The 24,247-nt window shown below is 38.9% G+C and overlaps 1 protein-coding gene across 3 annotated transcripts in view; it reads right to left on the bottom strand.

Moving 5' to 3' along the window:
* The window catches only part of DTNBP1 (dystrobrevin binding protein 1), a 153,144-nt gene that overhangs the window by 79,796 nt on the left and 49,101 nt on the right, over positions 1-24,247 (bottom strand). For all 3 annotated transcript variants that reach the window (XM_023209822.2, XM_023209823.2, XM_023209824.2), the window contains one exon: positions 19,373-19,505. In XM_023209822.2, the coding sequence (XP_023065590.1) occupies positions 19,373-19,505 (133 nt within the window). The remainder of the gene's footprint in view (positions 1-19,372; positions 19,506-24,247) is intronic.

Raw genomic sequence — 24,247 nt, 5'->3', positions numbered from 1 at the left:
TCTGCCACCATGCCCAGCTAATTTTTATATTTTTAGTAGAGACAGGGTTTCTACATGTTGGCCAGGCTGGTCTTGAATTCCTGACCTCTGGTGATCCGCCCGCCTCGGCCTCCCAAAGTGCTGGGATTACAGGCATGAGCCACCGTGCCCAGCCCAGAATCTTGGAATTTAAAGTTGAAAAGGATCTGAAGGACATGGTAACAAAGAAGACTTGGAATTTAAGAAAAATGGATTCCAAAAAAGATAATGAAAGTCTAGGCAGGTTGGCAGCACTAAGTTATATGTGGATTACATTCCATCCCACCTTGCAAGAATCACTTCCCTAAACCTGTTTTACATGAAAATCTATTTGATTTAGAAACCATGCCTGGAGAAAGAGAGGTTGAAGCAAGTAGGATAAAGCAAGATGAGATAGGGGTAAGGGATATTTATTGAGTTCCTACTGTATACCCCACATTATGCAAGGCACTTTACACACACTGTCTCCTATCACTTACAATTACCTAACTATAGGTATCATCACCCTCACTTAATACATGAGGAAAATGGGGCTTGAGGATGGAAGGCCACACAGATAACAAGTAACAGAACTGGGAATAGAACCCACAGCTCTCTGACTTTGCATGTGTATCATCTTCAGCATCCAGAATATAGTTCAAGGGTCAAGTTTAGCCCTAACAGAAAGTTACTTAAGTAGATCACTAAATCTATAGAATTCCAGAGTCAGATATATGAAACTCAGAGCCACCCCAAAACATCCAGGCAACATCTGGGTCTACCTAGCTCGGGGAAAGTACATTATTTTTAGAAAACGAATAAAAACTAATGTTGAAAGTCAAGATCATTGATGTATGCATAAGGTAAAATCCCCAACACAGCCCTGAAGACATCTCGTGGTTTTCAAAAACAAGTCTGCAAAAAACACTTTTATTTTCACTGGTGTACTGGTGTTTAGTGACTAGCCCACAGCAACTAATTGGCTAAGAATTTTTATTATAAAACTATTTTAAAAATGTATATCACCTCTGTGTTACTGATTTTTTTATTCAAAATTCTTAGTGGCTAGCCAATTCCTTAAAGAACCATGCTGCCATTAATTATCACCAAATCAATGGCTTGTCATTTATCAGCCATCTGTAGTCAGGCCCCACCAGTTGAAACTGTATATCCTTACAGGCTTGTTGCCATTTATAGCTGATAGGGTGGAAGGTGGACTTTTTTTTTTTTTCAAACTCATGCATCCCACATACAAATATATTCCTGATCAAGCGACATCAGGCCCTAAAATCTCTGCTTGTCCACCCTTATATGGAATCACCCACACCAGTCCATACATGCAGAGAAGCAAGGTCCTTTCCATACTCCATGGCACCCAAGCACAGAGTGCAGATAGCTTTGTGTGGAGGCAGTCTACTATCAAAGATATGAGGAGACTTTAAAGTCAGGAAACATCTGGTTCTGGTCCAGCACCACTACTTCCAACTCCTGACAAGTTGTTTATCTCCCCTAATATCTCTTTTCTTACTGGTAGAGAAGAGAGTACATCTACTCAAATGGTCATTGTGAGACTTCTATTGAGTTAATTTAGAGTTTTTAAGCAATGTCTCTGGTACATATTAAGTGTTCAATAAAGGCTATAGCTATAATCACCATCATCATTTCATTTTTTATGTTGATGATGAGAAATCTTAATATCAGGCCGGGCGCGGTGGCTCAAGCCTGTAATCCCAGCACTTTGAGAGGCCGAGACGGGCGGATCACGAGGTCAGGAGATCGAGACCATCCTGGCTAACACGGTGAAACCCCTTCTCTACTAAAAATACAAAAAAAATTAGCCGGGCGAGGTGGCGGGCGCCTGTAGTCCCAGCTACTTGGGAGGCTGAGGCAGGAGAATGGCACGAACCCGGGAGGCGGAGCTTGCAGTGAGCTGAGATCCGGCCACTGCACTCCAGCCTGGGCGACAGAGCGAGACTCCGTCTCAGAAAAAAAAAAAGAAATCTTAATATCTGCATTTGGGAAAAAATGAACACTCTAACAGTAATATAAATGAAGGGACACAAGACTACAGACAGGAAGACTAATTAGGAGGCTATTAGTGTAACTCAGGCTACAAAGATTTGGGCTAGAACTCCGGGAAGGATCAGTGAAGACAGAAAGGCAAGGACAGAGTCAGGAAATACTGGGCTGGACTGAGAACTGAGCAGACGGTAGGAGGAAAGAGGAGATTATGAAGACTCCCACATTTGTGGCCTGGATAAATCTGTAGTGATGGAATCTTATTACAACAGAAAAAGGTCAGGTTTTGCTGTGGAAGACCATTTTGGGTATGGTGCTGTTGAGAAGTCCAGGAAGAGCTGTGTAGGTGGCAACTGGTTCTGCAGGTAAGAAGAGAGACCTGCACTGAATACAGTAGTTTGATAATGATCACCTTATGGCTGGCAGATGAGCCAAGGATGTAGAAGAGCTTGCCCAAGGAGGGACTGCAGAACGAGAGGAGGCAAGAACCAAGACCACAGCACAAGTGAACACCAGCATTAAAGCATCTACAAAGAAAACTAAAATGAATTTGAGGCAGAGAAGAACATTTAGGATACTGGTGTTGAAGTCAAGAGAGGATAGTATCAACTCAGGTAAATAAAGATTGATTTGTCAAGGACCTTAGTTACTTAAAAAGCTAAGAAAAACATAGGTTAAACACTTCAATGAATCACAGATTTGTTCTCTAACAATGTTTTCATATTCTACAATGTTGATACAATCTTTCTTTTTCGACAATATTTTAACTGTGGTATGTCATATAACTTGCCCGTTCATTTTAATTCAGAAATATTCTTAAAGGTTCACTATGAGGTAAAATCCTGTTTTAACTCTCCCCAAACTAGTCCAATGTTAACAATTTTAAACGATACTTTTTAGCTTTTAAAAACCCATGTGCTGGGCGCGGTGGCTCAAGCCTGTAATCCCAGCACTTTGGGAGGCCGAGATGGGTGGATCACGAGGTCAGTTGATGGAGACCATCCTGGCTAACATGGTGAAACCCCGTCTCTACTAAAAAATACAAAAAAAACTAGCCGGGCATGTTGGCGGGCGCCTGTAGTCCCGGCTACTTGGGAGGCTGAGGCAGGAGAATGGCGCAAACCCGGGAGGCGGAGCTTGCAGTGAGCTGAGATCCGGCCACTGCACTCCAGCCTGGGGGACAGAGCAAGACTCCGTCTCAAAAAAAACAAACAAACAAAAACATGTACAGCAGGAGTATTGGGATCAACGAATAAATTCTCAAATCGACATGAATTAATCCTTAAGAACTATAACTTCTATTTTCTCTTCCTCAAAAGTAACATGTTATTTTATATGATAATAATGCACTTCTCTGATATGTTATAAGAATTGGTCCTAGGCCGAGGCAGGTTCCAGACTAGCCTGACCAAGATGGAGAAACCCCATCCCTACTTAAAAAAAAAAAAAAATACAAAATTAGCCAGGAGTGGTGGCACATGCCTGTAATCCCAGCTACTCGGGAGGCTGAGGCAGGATAATTGCTTGAACCTGGGAGGCAGAGGTTGTGGTGAGCCGAGATCACACCATTGCACTCCAGCCTGGACAACAAGAGCAAAATTCCATCTCAAAATAAAAAAAGAAAAAGAAAAGGAAAAAAAATTGGGCCTAAACAGACCAAAACAGGAAACTTCCAGAGAGGAAGGAAAATGCTGCTATCTTTGGGGAAAAATGTCCCTCTTTGAAATCCAGTATCAAACCTCTCCAGTAGCATTAGCTGGGCACAACAGTAATAAATGAATTCTAAAACACTGAAAGTTATTACAGACTCTGTAAATTATAATGTACAAACCATAATCAATCTAACTTTGGAAAAAGGATTACCTGTTTTTCAACCCAGGATAATAATAATTTTGCTTTGCTTAATTTTGAAAAACTTTTCTCAAGATTGCTACATCTTTAGTCTCCACTCCTCTCCACCTCAAAGATACACTTTAGGTTTTCTTGCCTCTTAAAAACAAAAAGCTTTATGAACCCCAGCGTGTCATTTACATAACTGGACAGAAAGAGATAACAAAAATAACTTTGTAAAACAGTTAGAGAAACATTTATTACTTAAAAATGGCAAACAGATACTCATTGTTCAAAATAAAGCTTTAAGAACTTAAATATCAGTCCTAAACTATATTTACTGTCAACCCAAGGATCTAATAAACTGTTAAATATTCTAGCTACATCTGTTCTCGTGACTACACATGAAGTCTGAAATTGCCAAGATTTATTCTCTAACAGACACTTTAGAGCAAAAATTTTGTTAAGTTCAATTCCTTGCCAACTCATAAGCTTAGGTTTAATTTTAAAAGAAAATGTAAGGTGTGATTACACATTTATGAAGCCAACAAATTCATAGCTCTCAGTCTGTTTTCAAGAGGTCATTGGCTTAGTGTATGTGATTACATTGTAATAAACACAATAAAATAAAAATGTCAATTTACTTTCAATTAACCACCTGGGAATCATCTAAAATCTAGCATCTAATAGGGAAGGGGGAGTAAAAGGAGAAAATGGAGAAAAAAGATACAAGTTTCAGCCTTTTTTATATTTTCCATGCCTCTACTTCACTTTTTGAATAGAATAGTTACAACAACAATTTTTACTGTCCTTGTCTTCCAATTCTAATATCTGTGTCAGTTTTTAATGGCTTTGATTGACTGGTTATCTTCCTCCATATGTTCTCCTAGTAATCTTTGATTAGATACCAGACATTGTGATTTATCTTGTTGGTGCTAGGTATTTTTATATTCCTATAAATACTCTTGAGCTTTGTTTGTAATACAGTTAATTTACTTGGAAACAGCTTGATCCTTCTGATGCTTGCTTTATGATTTGCTAAGCACGTCTGAAGCAGTGTTCAGATAAGAGCCAATTACACGTCCTACTGAGGCAAGGATTCACCGAGTCCACGTCCCAACACCTCGGTAATTATGAGTTTTCCCAGTCTGACTGTTGGGAAGAGGCACTGTGTGAGCGCCAGGCACTGTTAGCTCATCCTCTTGGATATTTTTTTCCCTCCTGCCTCGGATAGTTTTCTCACCTGTATTATCAGGTGAATATTCATGGGCACCCTCTCAGCACTCTCTCCTCTCTGGGACTGTGTCCTGTAAACTCCAGCTGCCTTGATCTCCCCAGATTTAACTCTTCAACTCTGAGTCTGCCAGGCTCTGCCTGGGTCCACTTCCCTGCACTGCACCCTGGAAACTCTCTCTAGGCAGGATGCAGAGGCAATCACAGGGTTCACCTCACTTGTTTCCTATTTATCAGGTACCATCACATCTCTCCTTTGTCCAAAATCCAGTGTCTTAAAAACATTCTCTCATTTATTTTGCCTGGTTTTTCACTGTATCCGGTGGGAGAATAAATCTGGTCCCTGTTACTCCATCCTGAGTGGATGCAGAAGTCCACTCCCTTTTTGTAAAGTCATTGCCTGAGGAAAAGTTCTCCTGCTCCCCTTTTCATTCAGCGTCCAAACAGACCTCTGCTGCAGAACTGCAGAAGCTAGTTACTGCCCTGCTGCTTGGCTCCTTTGGAGAAGGTGCTCTGGATCTTCTCTTTTGGTTCCAGAGCCATCTTCACCCTGAAGAATGCTGTTGGTTTCTTCTCTCCCATTCTCAGCTCAGCAAAGCTAGGCCTGAGGGCCACACTCCTGCCACATCTCCCCTTCTCCCCAACTCACCAGTCTCTTGGCAGGTGAGCTTGAACAGTCATTTCCTGAAGCTCAGGAGTTTGGCAGGTTATTCTCTGGAACATAGACTGGTCAAATACCACTACAGATATGCCATAATCTCTTAAATAAATCTGTTATGCTTTGTTCTAAAGATTTTCTAAATATAGTCCACAGTCCAAATGTTACCAAAAAACAAAACAAAAAAAACACAAACAAAAAGAAGGACAGAGTCCCTCGGCATTAACTATAATAGATATATAAACATAAAGCAAAAATAATCAGGACCCTTAAAATATGCATAAGCACTAAATGTCATCAGAAGCAGCAGCGACCACAACTGCCAGGAGGTGGGTTCTAGGAGACAACCAAATTTCAAAGTCTGGATAAATCAGTGAAAAATGTTTCTGGAGTCAGTATGCCCCTAAGCAGGTTTTGAATCCAACAGAAGACTATGTTAAAATAATGAGTCACTTATAATTAACAAGAATTGCTAAAATCACTGTTCTTCAAGATGTTGCTATTTTTGGAGAAATTCTGATGGTATGCTGTGTACTGAAGGGGAATGCATAAGTACTGAAGGGGAATGCATAAGGGATCTAGAAATTTAGAAATAAGAAATATTTTAATTAAATGACACACTTATGTATGATTTCAAGTATAACTAATTATTGTGAGAGAATTTCAAAAAGCATTTTAAGGACTATGGAGCACTGGAAAGATTAAAAAATCTAGAAGGTTGAGATTCTATACTTTCATTTAGCTCTATCTCTAAACCTACCTACTGTTCATGACTCGGGGTCTTTGTTCCCACTGTTCCTTCTGTTTGGAGCTGGACAGTCCTAGATCTTCATATGGCTGCCTTCTTATTCAAGCCTCTTCTCACATATCTTCTCAAAAGGGCCTGCCCTGCTCACCCTAGCTGAAGCAGTCCCCTCCTGCCTTACCACTATACCATCACTCCATTTTATTTCCTTCAAGGTTTATATCATTGTCTGAAATTATCCTTCTTTTTTCTTTATACGTTTATCATCTGTCTTCCTCCACACTCAAAAGAATATAAGGTGACTCTCAACTCTCAAGCCCACGTTTCTAATTGCTAGCTAGACAATTCCATGTAAATGTTTTTAAGTTCTTTATTTTGATTCATATACTAAATATCAGCTCTTCTTTCTTTCTGAAAAATATATTCCCTATTGGTTACAAAAGCTTCTGCCAGGGTCCATGAATTAGATTCATAAGGCTGTGCACTCATCTTCTGAACTATCTGACAACTTAGCTACTGGTGTGAGTACCTGTCTTCACCTATAGCCATATTCTAGCCTCTATACAATGTTTTGCTGTTTATCAAGGCATTGTCCATTCCCGTCTATAAAGGCACTGGTAACAGTAATATCATTTTACATGCAGAAAAATATTTAGAAAAGCAATTTAGGGGTATCTTCCCCCTACAACCACACAAGTGTCTTAGATGGCACTTTTCTCAGATAACCAGCTGAAGACAGATGTCCTTCTTTACTTCACAAATGAAGTGGATTAAACCGTCTACTCAAATGTTTCTCAAGGGTAGGTAAGAGCTATCAGAACCATCCCTAGGCTGTATATTTCCCTACCCACTGGGAGAATCACCTGACTAGGAAGCCACTGTCACATTTAGGAATGAGTCATACTCCTGTTTTTGTAGGGGCAGGAATCTATTCTCTTTGCTGGGAATGTCCGTCAAATGAATGACAAAATATCATATATCCATTTGAAACTACAGATGCACTGGTATAAGCATCTGGGACTCAATCAGTTTGTTCCAACTTAACGTCAAAAAAGAAGAGACATTTGGGTTGGTGTGGTAGTGTTGTGGGAGCCTTGGACTGAAGACTCTGGTTCTGATGCTGGCCCCTAAATAGTCTGATGACTTAATGCAACTCAATCTCCTTCTCAACTCCAAAAATTGCTGCCCTGCCCACACTACAGGCTCTGGTGGGAGCTGAATGAGAAAAGCCATAGGAACCTATTGCAGAGACTATTAGCACTGGAGGAGTGTGAAAAATTATCCTTCATTCTCCCACTTTCCCCACCTTCATCCAGTGTTCTGGCCCAGATTTCTGGGAAAGCTACAGGGTGTGCAAACATTGTTTAAAAATGCATGCACATAGGCATATCACATATCCAACTTTTTCTATCACATATTATCGTTTTCTTCAGAGTAAGAAAAGTCATTAGCGTAGTTTGCATGGCATCTTGTTAAAAAGGAAGGAGGTTTATTTTTAAGCGACTCATCTCTTATGAACCAGAAAATTAAAAGTTTTTCATTAGCAGTATTTGAAAATTCCTCAAATGGTGTTATGTAGAATACTAAGTCACATAATTTTAATATGTGTTACATGCAAATTGATTCTGTGAGCAAGTAAGTTATGAAATGCTGAGTCAAAAAATTTCTTTTTTTTTTTTTTTTTGAGATGGAGTCTCACTCTGTAACCCAGGCTAGAGTACAGTGGTGCGATCTCAGCTCACTGCAACCTCCCCATCCTGGGTTCAAGCAATTCTCCTGCCTCAGCCTGTTGAGTATCTGGAATTACAGGCACCCACCACCATATCCAGCTAATTTTTCTATTTTTAGTAGAGACAGGGTTTCACCATGTTGGCCCGGCTGGTCTCGAACTCCTGACTTCAGGTGATCTGCCTGTTTCAGCTGGGATTATAGGCATGAGCCACTGTGCCCGACCAAAACATTTCTTTTTTTGAGACGGAGTCTCACTCTGTTGCCCAGACTGGAGGGCAGTGGCACGATCTTGGCTCACTGCAACCTCCGCCTCCTGAGTTCAAGTGATTTTCCTGCCTCAGCCTCCCAAGTAGCTAGGATTACAGGTGCGTGCCACCATGCCCAGCTAATTTTTATAGTTTTAGTAGAGACAGGGTTTCACCATGTTGGCCAGGCTGGTCTTGAACTCCTGAACGCACATGATCCGCCCACCCCTCAGCCTCCCAAAGTCCTGGGATTATAGGTGTGAACCACAGCACCCAGCAAAACATTTCTTTACCACCAGAATTCCCAGAACCTTTAGCATGCTGGTGCACACTGCAAAGCTCCATGGGCAAATGCAAAGTGTTTCTGGAGCTTATCTGATCACAAAACGTTTTATCAATGGCAACCTTTTCAGTCTAGTATTCCATGCAGAAGAATTCAGGGAATGTTATAGCTATTAAAAAATGTTTAATTCAATTTTTATATTGATAGTACATATCCATTCCTGAAGTCAAACAGCACCCAGGAGATGTATTTATAGCGAAGACAGTAGTCCCTGCCTCAGCTCTCTCCACCTTTCTGCCCTGTTTTTCACAAGCAGCCACGTTCAATTCTTTCAGTTATTTTTCCTGGTATTTACCTCTGTTATTTCTAAATAATCTGCAAATATTAATATTTATTTTTTCTATTTTAAATATTACTTCTTGATTTCCTGCTGGAGAAGATGAGAATTAGCTATTTTAGACCTCTGCTTCCCCTCAACACAAATATGTTTCTTCTCCCCCATCTCCCTAGCAAGTTTTACCACAATTCTGCTTTTAATTATTCCAATATCACATAAATACTGTTTGTGACTGAGCCATGTAGTGTATTATTTCTCTTCTTTTAAAACTATGTTTCCCCTCAGCATTAATATCTACCTCCTTGTTGTTCGCTTGGTTTTAAAACAAACAAACTTATCTGTAATTCCTCATTAAACCCTCCACCAGGGTTTAATAATTAAGGTTATAAATAAATAAAGGAGTCATAAAGCTCCTCTCAATATTGCCATGCCTATCAGACAGTGCATTAGGTTCATATTTTCCCCCTTGGAAACACTACTTAGAATTCTCCAGAAGGCTTTCCTGTCCCAATATGAATTGCTCTCCAGGCTTGCTGAAGCTTCTCACCACCTCCCTGGAAATTCCCTTTGTGTCTCTTCTGAACAGAACGAATCCGCCTGGAGTGACTCATCTCTGCTCGGTGCAGGCTCTTCTTCCTCTTGGGTTATTCCCTTGTGTGTGGAGCATATCCTCCAGGAGCTTCCTGACAAAGTGTTCACATCAACCACACTGGAGCCCTTGGCTGTCTGGAAATGACTTTATTTCCTCATGCTTGATGAAAATTTTGCCCAGTAAATATTCTTGGTAACCATTTTCTACTTTCAGCATTGTTGCTGAAAAGCTGATGTTCCCTTTGATTCCTGATCCTTAATATAAAACCTTTCTGAAGGTTTTTATGATCTTTATTCCTAGTGTAGTGAAATTTACAAAAATATGTATTTGACAACAGATCTTTCTCCACTCATTTTGTCAGACACTTCATGGGCTCTTTTAAACTCAAACACTCATATCCTTCAATTCTGGACAATTTCCTTATGTTATTTCCTTAAAAAATTTGTCTCTCCTCCTTCTCACTCCTTGATTTCTGAAACTCCTAGAACTCAAATATGGGACTTAGGAATGATCTTCACATTCTTAGTTTATCCTCAGACTTTGTGTTCTTTTAGAGGTTTAACATTATTTTCCCATGCTTCACTTGAAGTTTCCTACTTTTGCTAGCTTATTTCTAAAAGCTCTTTCTTGTTCCTTTTCTATAGCATCTTTTGTCTCATAAAGACAAAATGGGTTCTTACAAGATGGTCCCACATATCTGAAGCTACTAATTATAATTTTTCAATTTTTCTTTTTTTTTTTTTTTTTTTGAGACAGAGTCTCACTCTGCTGCCCAGGCTGGAGTGCAGTGGCGCGATCTCGGCTCACTGCAAGCTCTGCCTCTCGGGTTCACGCCATTCTCCTGCCTCAGCCTCCCGAGTAGTTGGGATTACAGGCGCACCCTGCCACGCCCAGCTAGTTTTTTTGTATTTTTAGTAGAGACAGGGTTTCACCATGTTAGCCAGACTGGTCTCGATCTCCTGACCTCGTGATCCACCCACCCTGGCCTCCCAAAGTGCTGGGAGTACAGGCGTGAGCCACCACGCCCAGCCTTGTTTTTAAGTTTTCTTCCGCTCCTCAGTCTCTCATTCTTTTGCAGGTTTTAAAAAATATTGATTACTAGCTTACAGTCTATGTATTTCAGTTGTTTTCATTTTGGAAGCTTTCTTGATTGAATATGATTTCTCAGCTGTCCATTCGTATTTGAGTGAGGCACCAAAAGTTGATTCGAAGTTATACAGAGCGTGAGCTCAGCATCAGAGGGTGGTAACAGCAGACCTAGCTGTTTCACCACATACATACAACCTAAATATCCCTATCTGCAGGCCTTTTCTTGTGGACTGGTCAGGTGCAGTTTTGCAGATGAACCCTCCATTCTTCTGCATAGGGAATATGAGTTTGGCTGCCAGAGTTCTGGGACCTACTGGGGAGAGGGGCCTAAACAGTCTTATTGTTTACTATGTAGGCTTTCACTTAGTTCCTCTGTTTTCAATACAGTTGTACCTCTACCTGTCCTCGAATGTGTTAGAGTCAAGTCTGGAGCCCCTCAGGTGCAATTCCACGTTGCCTGATGAGCTAGGAATGGGGTGATCACCTGGCTAAGTGGATGATCAAGGGATCTTACTTCACGTATGTGCTTTCAACACACCTTATCTTTCAAGATCCTGGTGCCTTCGATTCCTGAACCCTTCTAGAATTCTGCGGTACACACCAGCACATATTTCTTGTCTGAGTTCCCCTCTCCAGGCACTCACATCCTAGCTTGGGTTTCAGCCTTCTTGGCTTTGCTTATCAGTTACCACTTATTTATCTACTTTCCATCTCATAAAAGCTAACGTCATTTCTCATCTACTGTTATTTCTTTCCATTCTTCTTATTCTTTTGAATTGTAACTTTAAAAGCTCTTTATTATCATTTTAGTGGATTTTCAGTAAAGATGACTGTTCAATCCATTCTGTTAAATGGAAGTTCTGCGTCAGTCAAACTATTCTGGTGTAATTACACTAGCCTTCATCACATTTCCAGTTCTGATACCCCAGGAATGAGTAAGAGTAACAAAGAAGTAGTTTAAAATGTAAATGAAATATCTCTAAATAGCAAATGTTCTGCATGATTTATTTAAAATACATTTTAGTTAATCTATATTTGCCAATGAAATTGTTCAACTCTGGTTTTTAACCAAAAATTTATTTACACTATGACCAATTATTAATCAGCCATATAAATAATCAGACTAAATAAATTACTTCTAAAGGGTTTTTTTTAAATAGATAATTCATCCTTTTATAGGCTGAATGAAATAGGCTAAGAGTTTCAGGAAGATTATAGTACCCTAGAACTTAAAGTATAATAAAAAAAAAAAATAAATAAATAAATAAAAGAAAAAGACCTACTATTTGATAGCACAGTAGGGTGACTATAGTCAATAATAACTTAATTATACATTTTTGAAAAACTAAGAGTGTAATTGGATTGTTAGTAACTCAAAGGATAAATGCTTGAGGGCATGGAGGCCATTCTCCATGATGTGCTTATTTCATATTCCATGCCTGTATTAAAACACCTCACATAACCCATAAATGTATATACCTACTAAGTACCCACAAAAATTTTTTTAAAAATAAAAATTAAAAGTCGGCTGGGCGCGGTGGCTCCAGCCTGTAATCCCAGCACTTTGGGAGGCCGAGACGGGCGGATCACGAGGTCAGGAGATCGAGACCATCCTGGCTAACACGGTGAAACCCCGTCTCTACTAAAAATACAAAAAAAAACTAGCTGGGCGAGGTGGCGGGCGCCTGTAGTCCCAGCTACTCGGGAGGCTGAGGCAGGAGAATGGCGTAAACCCGGGAGGCTGAGCTTGCAGTGAGCTGAGATCCGGCCACTGCACTCCAGTCCGGGCGACAGAGCAAGACTCCGCCTCAAAAAAAATAAAAATAAAAATAAAAAAAAAATAAAAATTAAAAGTCTTTTAGAGGCAGAAAAAAAAAAAAAGTTTATAAATAGATTTAAGCAATGTTTCATATTCAGTACTTCCACTATTTGTGTTTAGAGAAGCAAGTTAACTAGAACTAAGTTACATGTGATTCTGAGAGCTAAATAAACTGGTTCTTATTTGGCCCTTTAAGAAGAAAACTGTCTCATATTCAATAACCTTGCCAGAAATTATCATTATCTCTATTTTACAGATAAGAAAGCTGAGGATAGGTCATTTGCAAAAGATCAAACAGGTAACAAGTGGCAGAGAAGAAATTCAAGCTGAGATCTTCAAGGACTTTTCACAATAATCCAAACAAATTGTATTTCTCTTAATAACTTTGAATTGAATCAGTAATGATATCAGGATAAAAATATGCCTTTAAATCACAAGTCTAATGTCTTATGAGACAATTAGATGCAAAATTAGCATTTATTAATAAACATCTATTTTATGAAGATGCTATAAGTATTAAGAAATGTCTACATAACTTTTTTAAAATTAAATCTTGAAAAGTCAAAGTACTACTTTAAATTTCTCACCCTTGAAACTTTTCACTGAAATTCTTAGGTTTAAAAACTATTATGACATTCTACACTAATCCCTCTCATGGTATCCTTGAGAAATAGAAAATAATTTTATAATTTTAGAAAATTTGGCCTATCAGAGTATGAAATATTTACCATTATTTATAGATTTCAAGCTACTGATTATAAGCTGGTAGTTCTCAATTGGCACACTACTTTTTCTTACATATTTCAGAGTAACAGGCATTATCAACAAATCTGTTTATTACATCTAAGTTTATTTAAAAGATGCAATTTTTAAAGAAGTTTTTAAAATGTTAGTCAAGAAAGTTCCAGACTAAGCAAAGCTTTACAACAGAATAAGGTGTAAAGGAAACTGAATGGCCTGTCCAAGAGCACAGAGTTCATTACCAACGAAGCCAGGTCCTGGGTCTTTTAACTCTAAGAAGAATGCTATTTGTACTACATAATTCTACCTCCAAAAATACAAATATGCTGCCATTTCAATTATATAAAACACACTAAGACTCAGTAGATTTTGGTTTTTAAAGTGATGCTTTTTTTTCCCAACCCTAAATTTTTGTTACTTTATTTTTAAATTTATTTTTATTTTATTTATTTATTTTGAAATTGGGTCTTGCTCTGTCACCCAGGCTGGACTGCAGCGGCATGATCATGGCTCACTGCAGACTCGACCTCCTGGGCTCAAGCAATCTTCCAGAGTACTGGGACTACAGGCATGCACCACCATACCCAGCTAATTTTTAATTTTTTTTTTTTTTTTTTGTAGAGATGGGGTCTACGTTGTGCAGGCTGGTCTTGGGACTCCTGGGCTCAAGCAATCCTCCCACCTCAGCCTCCCAAAGTGCTGGGATTATAAGCATCAGCCACCATGCCCAGGCATCATTTTATAGCACATAAATTATAATGCATTGATTAAAATATATCTAAGTCACTGGGTGAGGGTGAAAAAAAGCAAATAAAATTTCATAGCTCCAAATCTTATTGCCTGTTTTTCTATCTAATCATCTTAACTTGTTAAAATTTGAAATTCAATTTTATGTATTAAAGGGTGGGCATACCTCCTTTTATTGCACTTATCAGATATTGCATTTTCTAAATAAATTGAAGGTTTGTTGCAACGCTGTGTTACGCAAACCAGTGCCATTTTTCTAACAGCATGTGCTCACTTCATGTCTCTGTGTCACATTTTGGGAATCCTCACAATATTCCAAACTTTTTCATTGTTTTATGTATCATGGTGATTCATGATCTTTGATATTACTGTTGTCATTGTTTTGGGGTGCCCCAAACCCCATAAATGTTGTATGTGTTCTGACTGCTCCCCTGACAAGCCATTCTCCAATTTCTCTCCCTCTCCTTGGACCTCTCTATTCCCTGAGACAAAACAATATTGAAATTAGGCCAATTATTAATAATAACCCTACAATGGACTCTAATTATTCAAGTGAAAGAAAGAGTCTCACATCTCTCACTTGAAATCAAAAGCTAGAAATAATCAAGCTTACTGAGGAAGGCATGTCGAAAGTCAAGACAGGACAAGAGCTAGACCTTTTGCACAAAATGGTTAGCTAGGTTGTGAATGCCAAGGAAAAGTTCTTAAAGGAAATTAAAAATGCTACTCCAGTGAACACACGAACGGTAAGAAAACAAACCCACCATATACGGAGAAAGTCTGAGTGGTCTGGACAGAAGATTAAACCAGTCACAACATGTCCTTCCTTAAGTTAAAACCTAATCCAGAGCAAGGTTCCGACTCTCTTCAGTTCTATGAAAGCTAAAAGAGGTGAGAAAGCTGGAGAAGAAAAGTTTGATGCTAGCAAAGGTTGGTTCATGAAATTTAAAGTAAGAAGTCATCTCCATAACAACAAAGTGCAAGGTGAAGCAGGAAGTGCTGATGTAAAAGCTGCAGCAGCTTATCCAGAAGATCTAGCTATGATAACTGATGAAGGTGGCTACACTAAACAGCAGATTGTCAAGAGACAAAATAGACTTTTATTGGAAGAAGATGCCATCTAAGACTTTCATAGCTAGAGAGGGGAAGTCCATGCCTGGCTTCAAAACTTCAAAGGACAGTCTCATTCTCTTGTGAAGGACTAATGGTGACTTTAAGCCAAAGCCAGTGTCTCATTTACTACTCTGAAAATCTTGGGAGGCATCCTGAAAATCCATAGAATTACGCTAAATCTTCTCTGCCTGTGCCGTATAAATGCAACAACAAAGCCTGGATGAAAGCACATCTGTTTGTGGCATAGTTTACTGAATACTTTAAGCCTACTGTTCAGACCTACTGCTCAGAAAAAAAAAAAAAAAAAATCCTTTCCAAATAATATTGCTCATTGACAATGCACCTGGTCACCCAAGAGCCCTCACGGAGATGAACAAGTAGATCAATGTTGTTTCATTGTTATGAACACAACATTGATTCTGCAGCCTGTGGAATAAGGAGTCATTTCAACTTTCAAGTCTTATTATTTAAGAAATACATTTTGTAAGGCTATAGCAGCTGTAGATAATGATATCTTCAATGGATCTAAGTCAACTGAAAACCTCTGGAAAGGGTTAACCATTCCAGATGCCATTAAGAATGTTCATAATTAATGGTAGGAGGTCAAAATATCAAACATTAGCAATAATTTTGAAGAAGTGGATTCCAACCCTCATGGATGACTTTGAGAGGTTCAAGATTTCTGTGAAGGAAGTAACTACAGATGTGGTAGCAATAGCAAGAGAACTAGAATTAGAAGCAAAGCCTGGAGATATGCTTGAATTACTGCAATCTCGTGATCCAACTTAAACAGATGAGGAGTTACTTCCTATGGATGAGCAAAGGAAGCGGTTTCTTGAGAAGAAATCTACTTCCGGTGAAGATGCTGTGAACATTGTTGAAATGACAAGAAAGGACATAGAATGTTATATAAACTGAGTTGATAAACCAGCAGTAATGTTTGAGAGGATTGATTCCAATGTTGGAAGTAATTCTACTATGGGTGAAATGCTGTCAAACAGCAACACATTCTACAGAGAAATCTTTCCTGGAAGAAAGAGTCCATTGATGTAGTAAACTTCATTGTTAAGCTATTTTAACTAAGATATTGCTACAGCCATCTTAACCTTCAGCAACCACCACCTGATAAGTCAGCAGCCATTACATAGAGGCAAGACCCTCCACCATCAAAAAGATTACAACTCACTGAAGGCTGATGATCATTAGCAATAAGGTATTTTTAATTAAGGTATGTACATTGTTTTTTAAGACATAATGCTAGTGCACATTTAATAGACTACATACAGTATAGTATAAACATAACTTTTATATGCACTAGGAAAGCAAAAAAAATCATGTAACTAGCTTTATTGAAGAATGCAGTGGACTGGAACAGAATCTGCAATATCTTAAGGTATTATACTAGGTTTCCAACAATTAAATTTCAACACATCTTGATAGAAAAATCACAATAGTCATATAATTCTTGTATTATGTAGCTAAAAAGCAATGGGCTATTTAAATATATAGAATACCCATCTCTTTATAGCTACATGAGTTAATAATACAAGTTAGTCAGAACTTGCAGCCACTGACAGAGCACTTAGCTGGTGCCAAGCACTATTCCAAGCACTTTACTGATTCCCTAAAACCCTATAATGTACTGTATTGTTATTATCCCCATTTCACAGACGAGAAAACCACCTTCTAGGGTCACATGACCTGTACCCAAGCTGTCCAACCTCCTGCAAAAATTTCCTCTCAAAATTCTAAGCCTTCCTACCATGTTCCTTGAAACTCTTTTTGTATTACAAACATATTTCCATGCCTAACTTCTTTACAACAGAATGTCTCTCTAACTTTTCATTAAACAATGAAGACTAGCCTGAGCATTTCTACCTCTGCTACCTTCCTCTTAAGCGAAGTTCCTTTTTTCCCACGCCCACGTATCAGACTGGAAATGCCCTGGGTCACAAGGTGCACCCACTCATTCAAAAGTCCCTTCTCCAGGCCGGGCGCGGTGGCTCACGCCTGTAATCCCAGCACTTTGGGAGGTTGAGGCTAATGGATCACCAGAGGTCAGAGGTTTGAGAGCAGCCTGGCCAACATGGTGAAACCCCATGTCTACTAAAAATACAAAAATTAGCTGGGCATGGTGGTGTGCGCCCGTAATCCCAGCTACTCGGGAGACAGAAAAAATGCTTGAACCCAGGAAGCAGAGGTTGCAGTGAGCCGAGATCATGCCATTGTACTCCAGCCTGGGCAACAACAGTGAAACTCTATCATATAAAAAAAAAAAAAAGTCTCTTCTCTGACAAGAACTCTTCTTTTTTTTTTTTTTTGAGATGGAGTCTCGCTCTATCGCCCAGGCTGGAGTGCAGTGACGCAGTCTTGGCTCACTGCAAGCTCTGCCCACCGGGTTCACGCCATGCTCCTGCCTCAGCATCCTGAGCTGGGACTACAGGTGCCCGCCACCATGTCCGGCTAATTTTTTGTATCTTCAGTAGAGATGGGATTTCACCGTGTCAGCCAGGATGGTCTTGATCTCCTGACCTCGTGATCCGTATGCCTCAGTCTCCCAAAGTGCTGGGGTTACAGGCGTGAGCCACTGCGCCTGGCCAAACACTTCATTGTTCATGCTGCCATACGCCCTCCTACAATGTTTGTGGGACAAATGAAATGTATAGAAAGCACCTCTGGAAAATTCACATACATACAACCTTTTGTAAATAATCTGTTCCATGGCCTCCCTGGAACTCTTCTGAAGCTCTTCCATTTATAGCCTGCACACAACCCATCTCCCATCTCTGCCTGGCAGTCTCTCAAAGTACGGTCCACAGGCCACCCATATCAGAACCACCTAGAAGGCCTGTTTAAAACCATTCTAAATTTAAACCATTCTAGAGGCTTATGGAATAAGGAGTCATTTCAACTTTCTCCACTGGAATTAACTTTAGAATGGACTCCCCAAGGACGGAGCCCAGGAAACCCCATTTTAAACACTCTCCCCAGGAGACTTTTATGGCTCATTAACATTTAGTGCCCATCCTCTAAGTATACATGACCCTGATTGAGAACCTGTGTTCTAAAATACTCATTTCTATTCATTTCTGCCTCATCCCTTGGCCTCATTCTAGAAGACTTTAACATCAATACAGCAATCTACCTCACCTATGTATTAGCTTCCTTGGGGGTGGGGGGAGTGGTATATTAGTGACCAGCTCCTCCGGTCCATGATAGCAACCACTCCTGTTATTGTCACATTCCAGACCCAGAACAACTCCACTTATCAGCACTCCTAACACCAAGAGTGTACTCTGTCCAACCTATCCATCTCCCTCTCCCACCAAATCTGCTCTTGGGCCACAGCCAGACCCAATCCCGTGACTTCTGCTTCCTCCCAACTAGCAAAGCCCGCCTCCAGCTTCTGTTCCAGAGGTGCCCAGCACAGACGACAGTCTGTCTCATGCCCTCTGAGACTGACTCCCCACAGACTTCAGAAATACCGACCCTGTACCTTCCATCTCTGAGCTGGCCACTGTAGGACTTGGGATGCCAGAGCTAGTCTAGCAGGCTATTACCCTTAGACTCCTTTTCCATCTCCAGTTCAGGTTGGCCTAGTGATAATAGCCATTATTATAACTAATATTTACAAAGCACTAAATAATTAGGTAACCATTCATTCATTTAATCCTCATAACTCTATGATGGGGTACATCATTATCCCCATCATAAACCAGTGACATTGAGGCTAAGAGAGATAAAATAATTTGCCTAAGGTCCCATAGGTAGTGTGTGACTGAGCTGAGATTCGAAGCCCTCCAGCCCCTTTCCACAGCCTGAGCTCAGGTTCCTTCCTTCTGTTCTAGTAATGGAGGAGAAGAGCAAGAAAAGAAAAGAGCAACCCAGTCATTTGCCACGTGGAGAAAACTAGCTCAGGGCTCCTATTTTGCTGGAAAACTTTGTCCTGTGCTCACTCCTTCATCTTTATATTTGGGATTCATGTTTTACCCTCTCCTGAGCTTTTTATAACTCATCTCCAAAAGATGGCAACAGATAGTGGTTTTTTAAAAAAGTTTTGGAAAGCTTATTTATCAGCTTTATGTTGAAACCTTTGTCTTTTATCAGCCGGGACTTCTAAAGAGTAGCATGTAAAGTAACATGGAAAACTTCGAGACTGAAAATGAATACGGTGGCAAAGTTTTCAAACTCACCTCTTATTTTTCTTGTAATTCTCCAGTTGCTGGGACTGCACGTGTTTGCATCTTTCTAGTTCACACTGCCCACATAAGTCTTCCAGATGCAGCAGATTGTTCTCTACCTCCTCAAAACTCGCCTCTAAATGAGCTGAAAGTATATAAAAATAAACAAACTTCAAAAGTCAGAATCCTTGATCATGATGAATACAAAAAGTATCAAAAAGGTAAAAGTTTACATTGTTGAGATTGTTTTGCATTTTTAAGTATTTTTTATTAAACTTTCTTGAAGCAAAAGAAAACATACTGGCCAACATTAAAACATAATTCAAATTATCTGTTTTGACTACATTTCAAGCATTATCAAGAAATAAACTTTCCTAAATACTTATTAACCAGGAAGACAAAGAAATGGAGAAACATTATCTTGATTAATGTAATGCTATATCCTAATGATCCCATATACCACATGCGAATAACCAATTTTCACATAATAAGAATATGGCAAAATATAATTAACACAAATTATACCTAACTTAACCTAATTATACCTATACTTTAGTATCTGTGTTTCTAAATTACGTTAGCATTTGTTTTGCCTCCAGCACATCACATACACAAATCTTCAAGGCACAGTAGATATGCACAAATACCTGGTAAGCATGGGTTACCAGGCTACTCAGTGGTTGGGTGAGGAAGTGACCAGGCTACTCAGTGGTTGGGTGAGGAAGTGACTTCGCTCTGCCTGTCAAGTGACTAGTCTTTCACTACTCCACTCTGCTGCTAGGCCACAGAGCCTTGCAGCTTTATTGGAACATGAACATCACCCACTCAAACCTTTCACTGAAAAGATTCAAGACTAAAGCCTAGAAAAACAAATACAGTGCCTTGCCCAAGCAAGCTGGTGAAGGGCCACACGGCCAGTGAAGGGCAGTCAGGAATCCAAACTGAAAGGAGGAAGTTGAAATGCCAGTTTGCAGATGACATGATCTTTTGTAGAGAAAACTCTAAAAGTGCCAGCAAAAAAAAACTTTTAGAACTTGATAAATAAATTCATTAAAGTTGCAGGATACAAAATCAACATACAAAAATCAGTAGCATTTCTATACACCAACGATGAAATTGCAGGGGGCAAGAAATCAAGAAAGCAGTTCCATTTACGATAGTTACAAAAAATTACAAAACTTAAGGATAAATTTAACCAAGGGAAGGAAAGAGCGAGGTGCGGTGGCTCACACCTGTAATCTCAGCACTTTGGGAGGCTGAGGCAGGAGGATCGCTTGAGCCTAAGAGTTTGAGACCAAGGGGATGAAAGATCTCTACATGACAAACTATAAAACACTAATGAAAGAAGTTGAAGAAGACACAAAAATGAAAATACATCCCCATGTTCAAGCATTAGAAGAATATTGTGAAAATGATGATACTGCCAAAAGTGATCTACAGATTAAATGCAATCCCTATCAAAACACCAATGACATTCCTCACAGAAATAGAAAAAAAAAAAATTCTAAAACTCATATGGAATCACACAATACCCTGAATAGCCAAAGCAATCCTGAGCAAAAATAACAAAGCTGGAAGCATCAGATTGTCTGACTTCAAAATATACTACAAAAAGCTAGAGTAACCAAAACAGCATGATGCCAGCATAAAAACAGACATGCTGGAACAGAACAGAGAACCCAGAAAGCCCAAAAATAAATCCACCTATTTATAGCCAATCAGTTTTTGACCAAGGCACAAAGAACATTCATTGGGAAATACATGGTCTCATCAATAAATGATGCTGGGTTAAGTGAATATCCATATGCAGAAGAATGAAACTAGACCCCTAACTTTCACCCTGGAACAAAATCACCTCATAATGGATTAAAGACTTAAATTTAAGAGCTGAAACCATGAAACTACTAGAAGAAAACATACGGGAAACATTTCAGAACATTGGTTTGGACAAAGATTTTATGGAGAAGACTTCAAAGGCACAAGTGACAAAAACAAAAATAGACAAACTAGATTACATCAAACTAAAAAGCTTCTGCCTGGAAAAAAAAATCAAGACTGAAAAGACAACCAGCAAAACGGGAGAAAATACCTGCAAACGACTCATCCCACAAGGGATTAATATCCTTTCCTTTGAATATATCCCTAGTATAGGACTGCTGGCCATATGGAGTTCTATTTTCGTTTTGTTTTGTTTCAGAGGAACCTCCATACTGTTTTTCATAAGGGCCCTACTAATTAAAATTCCCAAGAAATTCTTATACAAGGAACCCAAACAATTCAACAGCAAAAAATAAAAATTAAAAAAAAATCCTATTAAAAAATGGGCAAGTGAACTGAATAGACATCTCTCAAAAGAAGGTACATGAATGGCCAATGGGTATATGGAAAAATCTTCAACATCACTAATTATAAGGGAAATACAAATCAAAACCACAATGAGATAACATCTCACCCTAGTTAGAATAGCTATTGCCAGATGGAAATAACAGGCACTAGGGACTCCAAAAAGGGCGAAGGGTGGGAAGGGACAAAGACTGAAAAACTACCTATTGGGTGTGATGTTCACTATTTGGGTATTGGGTACACTACAAGCCCAATCTCTTCCAATACGCAATACAGCCACACAACAAACAAGCACTTGTATCCCCCTACCCCCTAAAACTAATAATAAAAAAAAAATAGCTATTACCGAAAAGACCAAAAACAACAAATTCTGGCAAGGACGCGGAGAAAGGGGAGTTCTCATATGCTGTTGGTGGAAATTTAAATTAGTATAACCATTACGGAAAACAGTATGGAAGTTCCTTAAAAAATCAAAAGTAGAAATACCATATGACCAGCCGTCCCACTACTATCGGGAATACAGCCAAGGGAAAGGAAATCAGTATCTTGAAGCATTATCTGCACTCCCATGTTCATTGCAGCTCTATACACAATAGCCAAGACATGAATTCAACCTAAGCATCCATCAATAGATGAATGGATAAAGAAAATGTGTTATTATACTATTCAGCTGTAAAAAAAGATTTAAGTACTATCATTTGCAGCAACATGGATGGGCCTCAAGGACGGTGTGTTAAATGAAATAACCCAGGCACAGAAAGATAAATACTGTATGTTTTCACCCATATGTGGAAGCTAAACACGTTGATCCCAGGGAAGTAGAGGGTAGAATAGTGCTTACTAGAGGCTGCTGGGGAGGTGGGCAGTAGCCAAAGGTTGGTTAACAGATACAAAACTACAGCTAGATAGGAAGAATAAGTTCTAGTATTCTATAGCACTGTATGGAGAGTATAACAATTTACTGTATATGTTCAAATAGCAAAAGAGTGGATTTTGAATGTTCCCAACACAAAAAAATGGTGTTTGAGGAGAGATGGATGTGCTAACCACCTTGATTTATTACACACTGTGTATATGTATCACAAATCACACTGTGCCCTATAAATATACACAATTATGTGTCAATTAAAAAGAATAACAGCAAAAAATACACAAAAACTTAAAAATTTTTAAAAGAAAAGACGAGGCAGAAACTGGGAGAAAATCTTTGTAGAACATACCTGATAAAGGACTGATATCCAAAATATTACAAAGTACTCAATTTGCAACTGAGGGACAGTCTACAAAATATCTGATCACCATGTCTCAAAAAATTGTCATGGTCATCAAAAACAAAAAACGTTTGAGAAACTGTCAGAGCCAGGAGGAACCTAAGAAGACAAGATGACTAATTTAATGTGGTCTCCTGAATGGGATCTTGGAACTGAAAAGAATTATTAAGTTAAAAAAAAATTTAAAAAGTATGAATTTTTATTAACGAAGATTTTATTTTTAATTAATCTTTGTTTGATCCAAACAGCTGTTAGATAATCCAGAAGTGTTGACATTTTCTCTTTTTATCCTCCTCTCAAGCATTTATCCTTTGAGTTACAAACAATCCAATTACATTTTTTATTTTAAAATATACAGTTATTATTGGCAATAGTCACCCTACTGTGCTATCAAATAGTAGGTCTTATTCTTTTTTTTTTTTTTTTTGACACTTTCTAATATCCTAAATTTTAACCCTACTAAATATTTGTGCTTATAAAAACTCCCTCTCCCCTCTGCTAGGGTATAAGGCTTAAAAACATGAATTTGGCAGGGGGGAATAAATTTTATTCAAAAGTGAAAACATGATGACAAGCAGTTTAGCAGTTTTCTTCAGACATTTTAGGTACTGACTTTTATCATATTGATATATCACTGTAAACCACTGGTAAATCTGGAAAAGGCTTAATAATAATGTAGTTCAGGGTGGTTGTGAACCCAGCTTCAGAGGCCACATCAAACAGCTACTGTATGTGATTATGGAACGTTTCAATGAAACAATTTGTAAAATCTAAATTTTAGCCAATAACTATACTTAAGATTTTTAAGAATGTCACAAATGGTACACAGAGTTTATATGGGGGAATCAGGCAAAATGATGTACTGCCATTTACATATACATATTTTTTTGTAGAGATGAGGCCTCGCTATGACCTGGCTAGTCTTGAACTCCTGGGCTTGAGTGATCTTCCTGTGCTGGCCTCCCAAAGTGCTGGAATTACAGGTGTGAGCCACCACACCCAGCCTACATTGTTTTTTGTTTTATTAAATGAAAAACTGACTAGGAGATTCAGCTTGGGAACTAGTACTCCTAGCACTAAAGAAGCAATACTCAGTTCATTCTATTATAACTAGTCTGACAGGGTCTTAAAATGTATAAAAGACTATCATAGCTAACAGGATTATGTAAAAGGTTGTTTCATTTTGATTAGTGATAAAAACTAGAGTAGTTAAATTTAATATAGACTCCATTTAACTCTAAGCTACTTGGTGCATTCAGTATCATGCACGTAT

This window comes from Piliocolobus tephrosceles, chromosome 5 (genome assembly GCF_002776525.5).
Source record: "Piliocolobus tephrosceles isolate RC106 chromosome 5, ASM277652v3, whole genome shotgun sequence".
In the NCBI taxonomy this organism is placed as follows: domain Eukaryota; kingdom Metazoa; phylum Chordata; class Mammalia; order Primates; family Cercopithecidae; genus Piliocolobus; species Piliocolobus tephrosceles.
This window is presented reverse-complemented; position numbering and strand designations above follow the sequence as displayed.